Source organism: Salvia hispanica, chromosome 4, assembly GCF_029641045.1.
Source record: "Salvia hispanica isolate PSC_SH4W2 chromosome 4, Shi_PSC_v1, whole genome shotgun sequence".
Taxonomy (NCBI): Eukaryota; Viridiplantae; Streptophyta; class Magnoliopsida; order Lamiales; family Lamiaceae; genus Salvia; species Salvia hispanica.
In genome coordinates this window covers 51,707,968-51,713,803 of record NC_142695.1, presented here as the reverse complement: position 1 = coordinate 51,713,803, position 5,836 = coordinate 51,707,968, and the positions used below count along the sequence as shown (strand labels likewise).

Below are 5,836 nucleotides of genomic sequence, written 5' to 3'. Positions count from 1 at the left end.
GATCCCTTGCTTGATTTCCTTCCATACCTAGAATTTAATTATTCTACCAAATCTTTCCATACTTCAAGAGATCTTGCCTTACTTCATTTTAGTCAATATTCAAAAATTCATGCCTTATTTAAAAGGCATAGAAATCGGCCCCTACCTTGCCTCATGGAGGATTTTCCTTATTTTTATTTTGCTCCATAATATCTTATTCTATATGGAAAAATACCAAAACAAAGTCTTGGCTATTTTGAGAGCCTAATTTTTGAAAACTAGGGAGATTTGCCCTAGGATCTATTTTTTGTTAATTCTTCTTCCCTACTTCACAATATTATTTCATTTTATTGGGGAGAATGAGATCTTACCAAATATTCTATTCTAATTACCTAAAGATCTTGTTGAGCACTATAAATAAGAGAAACATCAACCCTAGCCCCCATAATTTTCGGCCCCCACCCTCCCACACACTCTCTCAATTTTTCTTCTACATTACTCCATTAATCCTTCATCCTTTGAGAAGAAATTGAAGTTTAATCCAAGAACTTCGAAGAATCAAGGCTAATACTTGTTTTCTACCGATTGTTTTTCGCTAAAAAGGTATTTTTGTTTAAGAGTTATGTTTGTTCTTCTTCTACCTCTTCTTTTTCTTCTTCTAACCGATTAATCGGTCTTCTTGAACCCTCATGCATCTTAGTTGAGTGAAAGAGGGATAAAAAGGGATGTGGGGACATGTGTATGTGTGTGTGCCGTGTGTGTGTGTGCCGTGTGTGTGTGTGTGCCGTGTGTGTGTGTATTGATGTGTTGTGTAGTGTGTGTTTGATGGTTAAATCTTCGTGTGCGATAAACATGATCTTGATTAATTAGTGTTGATAAGATAAATCGTTGGGAAGAGGGAAAAGTAATGAGACATGCATGAGTAAGAATAGTATTGAACCTAATTTGTGATATGTGCCTATGTGATTAAAAGGTGAAACTTTGGTTGCGAAGCCGGATAACGGAAAAGCGAATCAGTTTTGATAACGGAAAACTAAGCAGTTGAGGTGGGCTTTACTCTAAAAAAACTCTCTTTTATTTTATCAAAACGTTGTTCGGGGTTATAAGGGTGGTTTAACTGTTATGCCATACCTATGTTTGTTTTTATGTGATATCTGATCTGCTTATACGAATTCGGGTTTGAGTATGGGCCGCAAACCCTACCAGGCTGTGTACACGATGGGATCGAGAGCCGTCCTTGCTAGTCGGCCGGTCTCGTGGGCGAAAAGTGTGGCCACACTTTCGTCGCACCATGGAATGATTGTTAATTGATGAGAAAATTGGAGGTTATTTTGACTGGCCAGTCTATGAAAATATATTTTGTGATACTCGTGATATTCCTTTTATAACTGCTTAAAACTCGAGTTCACTTGGTAAGGGTGGCATAACTTATAAAATGTTTTGGCAACGAGCTCACTGAGTATTTCAAAATACTCAACCCTGCATGTGTTTTCCTTATGTGCAGGTTGAATGATGACGAGCGGTGGCGGGTGTTGAGCAGCTTAACTAATTAATATGGATATGTGGAACTCTAAGTGTAGTTGTGTCACCATACATAGCTATGCTTTTCTCTTGGTCGTTTTCCGCTGAATTTTTGATATTCTTTAGAATTTCTTCTTGGAATATTTGCATCTTGCCTTCGGTTTGAAGCCTTAGTCTTTTTCTTGTGATTTGTCTTGGATAATGAGCCGTGCTCTTAAGATATTTTGATCGCCATTTATGATATTTTTCTTCCTTTAATCTTCTAGGTTAAGTAGTTGCTTTTAATACTCTGATATCTCTTTCAATTCTTTTGGTCAATACTCTTTAAATGAAACCCTAGTCTATGTTTACTTCTTTAGAGTTGGTTTTGGGTAGCAGCCGCCGCATTTATTGTACCCTATGAGGGCGGGCTGTTACACTTTAGGTTATAAATATATTTAGTTTAAAAGTCATGATTAATTTCGAAAAAAAAAATCATATTAAAGGGTTATAAGGGATGATGCTATATTATTTACAATATTATATTATAAATACAATAGTTTCCTCTCTTTTGGTGAATAGTTCTGCGTTTTCAAGTGACAAATTTTATAAATAGGTGATCTTTGTGACTATGCCCAAATATTAAATTGATTGATAACTTGGTAAATGATATGATGCTATATTATTTATAGAATAGTAAACTGATATGGTGCTACCCGTATTAGTTGTCCGGCGAGAGGCTGACGGTGGATGGTCCGTTCGTGGGATTAGTATTTCCCATCGAGCAATCTTGAATGCAATGACACAGACCGAGAGAATATTCATAGTTGGGTCGGACGAATTAGCAAAATATCCTAGAGTAACTTTTACTTATTGAGTGATGAGCCTTCCAGTTGGCACATCAGATTACTAAGACCGACTTTCTCTACACCATATATGATTACTTGAGAGAAGTATTATAAATTCATTACCATTTAAAAAACCAAAAAAACAACAAAACAAGAATCGAAGTAACAATTTTCATCGGCTATTTCAGAGATAGGCTATCCTTTTTTGGGACGAAGGGTTGTAGGTAGGGTCGATGGCTGATCGAAAGCCCAAATTCAATAGTTTCCGGTATTCGTGGACATGGGGTTGGCTGACACCGTGCAACCCCATCTCCGTCCCTTAAAATTTGGCACCATTTGACCCGGCACGGGTTTTAAGAAATGTAATAGAAAGTGAGTTGAAAAGGTTTGTGGCATATGAGTCATACTTTTATATATTAATTTTAAAATAAAATGTGAGTGAGAATGAATTAGTAGAATGTAGGGTCCATTACCAAAAATGGTAAAAGTGAAAGGTGACAAATTTTTAGGGACAGACGAAAAAAGAAATAAGTGATAAATTTTCAAGGACGGATGGAGTATTAAATTTGTTGCTGACAATGGAACCGCGTGTGCAACAAAAGGATTATTATATCCAGAGCAAATATCAAGCTACATTGGTATGACTATTAATATGAGTAAATATATTGATTCATGAATAGACGTAAAAATATATATAGAGTAACTGAAATTTGGTGAATGAATAATGCATTCGTAACAAAGAGTAGTACTATTTTCTTGTATGAGGCTTGGCCAACCAACTCTCAATATTAGAATTTTGTGATCGAAAATGAACTTCGAATTTAAATTGTAGCTGACTCAATCAAAATGATTCATTTTAGTATTTTGTGGTGGAAATCCGAGGTCGCCCACACAAACTTCTACAACATAATTTTTTGGGTGATACGATGGAAATAATTTTCAGATGGTGCAATTCAAATAACACTCTCCACTTAATCAGATTGAATGTTGTAACTCTGGATCTAAATTTTTTATAATTAGCCACTTATTTTCTAACTCACTTTGGAATTGTGATGTATGCTTTGGCATGGAAAATGTAAAATTTTTTAATAAATGTTTGGTGGGAGGCTTGAAAATCATAACAACATATCAACGATTAAAAATTTTATGGCTGTATCCTAATTATAAATGATGAATAAAATCGATATCTCACAATTTATTGATATGCTGACCATCCCCTTTCATAATAAAATCGGGGCAGACCTCTCTGAAAAGTCTTTAGGCCCAAAAGGATTTATTTCCGATTAAGCCCAAATTAATGATAATGGCAATTTCGAAATCAAATTTATCAATTAGATGAGGCATAAAATGCTAGTGGGGTGTAGTCAGTCACCAATCCATCGAGGTCATGTAGATGAGGCATAATTTCACATTTATTATTAGTATAAATAGTTGGGTTCAATTTATAAATTCGTAATCAAATGAAATCCAACCCAATTTGGACGGAATAGCTATTTATGACCTTCTGCGCCCCTTTTTCCCCCTTTCCCCTATTCTACGCCACTTTATTCAATTACTCTCTGTAAAAAATAGCGGATGGCACCATATTAAACAAGCAGAGCAGCCATATCATATTAATTAGAGTTTACATACAAACCAAAAGTTCAAAAAAAAGTTACAAACTTAACTGACTTTTCCCAACATGGCTAAATAGTAGTACTAGGATTTAACAAAAATACAGTAACATAAATAAAAACTACTCGTAGTTAACATAAAGGTAATCATCGAGGGATAGGAGCGTGGGCATGCCGCCTTTGTTGGTGAGATAAACTTGGTCGACTACAAGCATGTAAATGGAATAGGTGGTGTTTGTCAGCTTTGGAAATCCTGCAAACAAAACAATATAATGTGACTGAGTATGTATGTATAAGTATAACCATCAATTAATTAAATGAAACGAAACAGAGAAATATGAACCTCTGAGGGAGGGGTGGGCTTCGAACAAAGCCCTCTCAGCCCTCGAGCACTCCTCCGAATGCTCAGGAAGCTTTCGGAGCTTCCCGAAGAGTACGATCTGCGGGAAGAGATCCAGACGGTCGCCTTCGGAGATAGCCAAACTCGCCCGCAGATGCGGATCCGTCCTCACCGGCTCGGAGGGGGAGAGGTAGAGCATGGGATATCCCGTACACGCGGCGGTGTATGATACAGGGTGAATGAAGGGGTAAGCATCATACCCCTCGGTGCAAAGCCAACCCGAACGCCCATGGCTTACCACACACGGACGCCCGTCACCGCAGTCCGCATTTTCCGTCAATGTGAGGCTTTGTAGAACCAGGAGGAGGCAGACAACAATTTTGATCATTTTGTGTGAGAGAGAAAGGGGGTGATTGTGATCATATGAAAGCATAGGGAGTACTATATACCAGAGAGCCCATTCTTTTTAACAACACGTTTTTTCAGCAATAGAGACTTGAGTTGGGTTAATGTCACTCTGTGAAATTTAAATGCAGTGTCACGGGATTACATATCATGGGCCATTGAAAATTTGGTGCTGGAGGATGACATACTCCTAACCAATGTGTTTTTGTATAAACACATTTAATTTAATGATTCCTTAAAAATATCTGTCAAACGCATTTTAAAAAAATTGATGATACCTTTTAAAGCGTAGGTAGTGTATTAACACAAAAATTAGTGTTTTCATTAATTGATATATTAACGATATTCTTTAAGCTGGACATTTTTTCACAAAACGGGCAAAATTGGCTATATATTTGGGACATATGATATTTTAATTAATTAATTCACCTATTAATTCTTAAACTTCCATAAGAACTTGGTGTATTTATTTATGATTATTTACTTGACTCTAATAGTCACCCTTATTTATCTCTAACTGATCGTTGCTAACGGTAGGAATAGTGAGACTTGAATTAGGAAAGATTGATATCTATAGTAGTTCAGAATACACACCAAAGAATCATAAATTATTTTTGAGAAAATACTCCATCGATCCATCTGTATTTTTATTTTATTTGTATGAATAGTGTCAAATGGAGTACTACTATATATTGTTCTCAATATTTGGTCTGAGACCAGTAATGTACACGAGTTATCGCCAGCGTCAATGCAAATAATTATGTAATGCTTTAAAATTTTAGACAAACTCTTTTCTAACCATAACCATAACCAATTTATCTTTGTAAGAATTGTTGGTTATCCAAGCATAAATGCAACGGGTTCCATATATCTAGTGGATTCTCTCATCGAACAAGAAAATTAGCCGTAGGAGTCTTCTAAATTAATTATGTAACATACAAGTTACAACTAAACAGAGTAGTACTAGTAATTGAATATTTGTTGATGAGGATTGAGGACAATCACGTTTGGGTATGATTGTATGAATAAAGTTGGTTATTTCGTGGTCGTTGCTACAATCAAAAAATTGAGAAGTGAGAACCATGTTTACTACTCGTAGTTCCTTTATTTTAGTAATTAAAATTATGTAATACGGAGTACTAAAATAACTA

The 5,836-nt window shown here is 35.8% G+C and overlaps 1 protein-coding gene across 1 annotated transcript; it reads right to left on the bottom strand.

The window, feature by feature from the left end:
* Positions 1-3,913: 3,913 nt before the first annotated feature.
* Positions 3,914-4,750, bottom strand: LOC125192210 (uncharacterized). The gene is made up of 2 exons (XM_048089729.1): positions 4,284-4,750; positions 3,914-4,193 (listed from the first exon to the last, which is right to left on the bottom strand). The coding sequence occupies exons 1-2, from the start codon at positions 4,711-4,713 to the stop codon at positions 4,063-4,065; spliced, it is 561 nt and encodes a 186-aa protein (XP_047945686.1). The 5' UTR covers positions 4,714-4,750; the 3' UTR covers positions 3,914-4,062.
* Between the last annotated feature and the right edge of the window lie 1,086 nt (positions 4,751-5,836).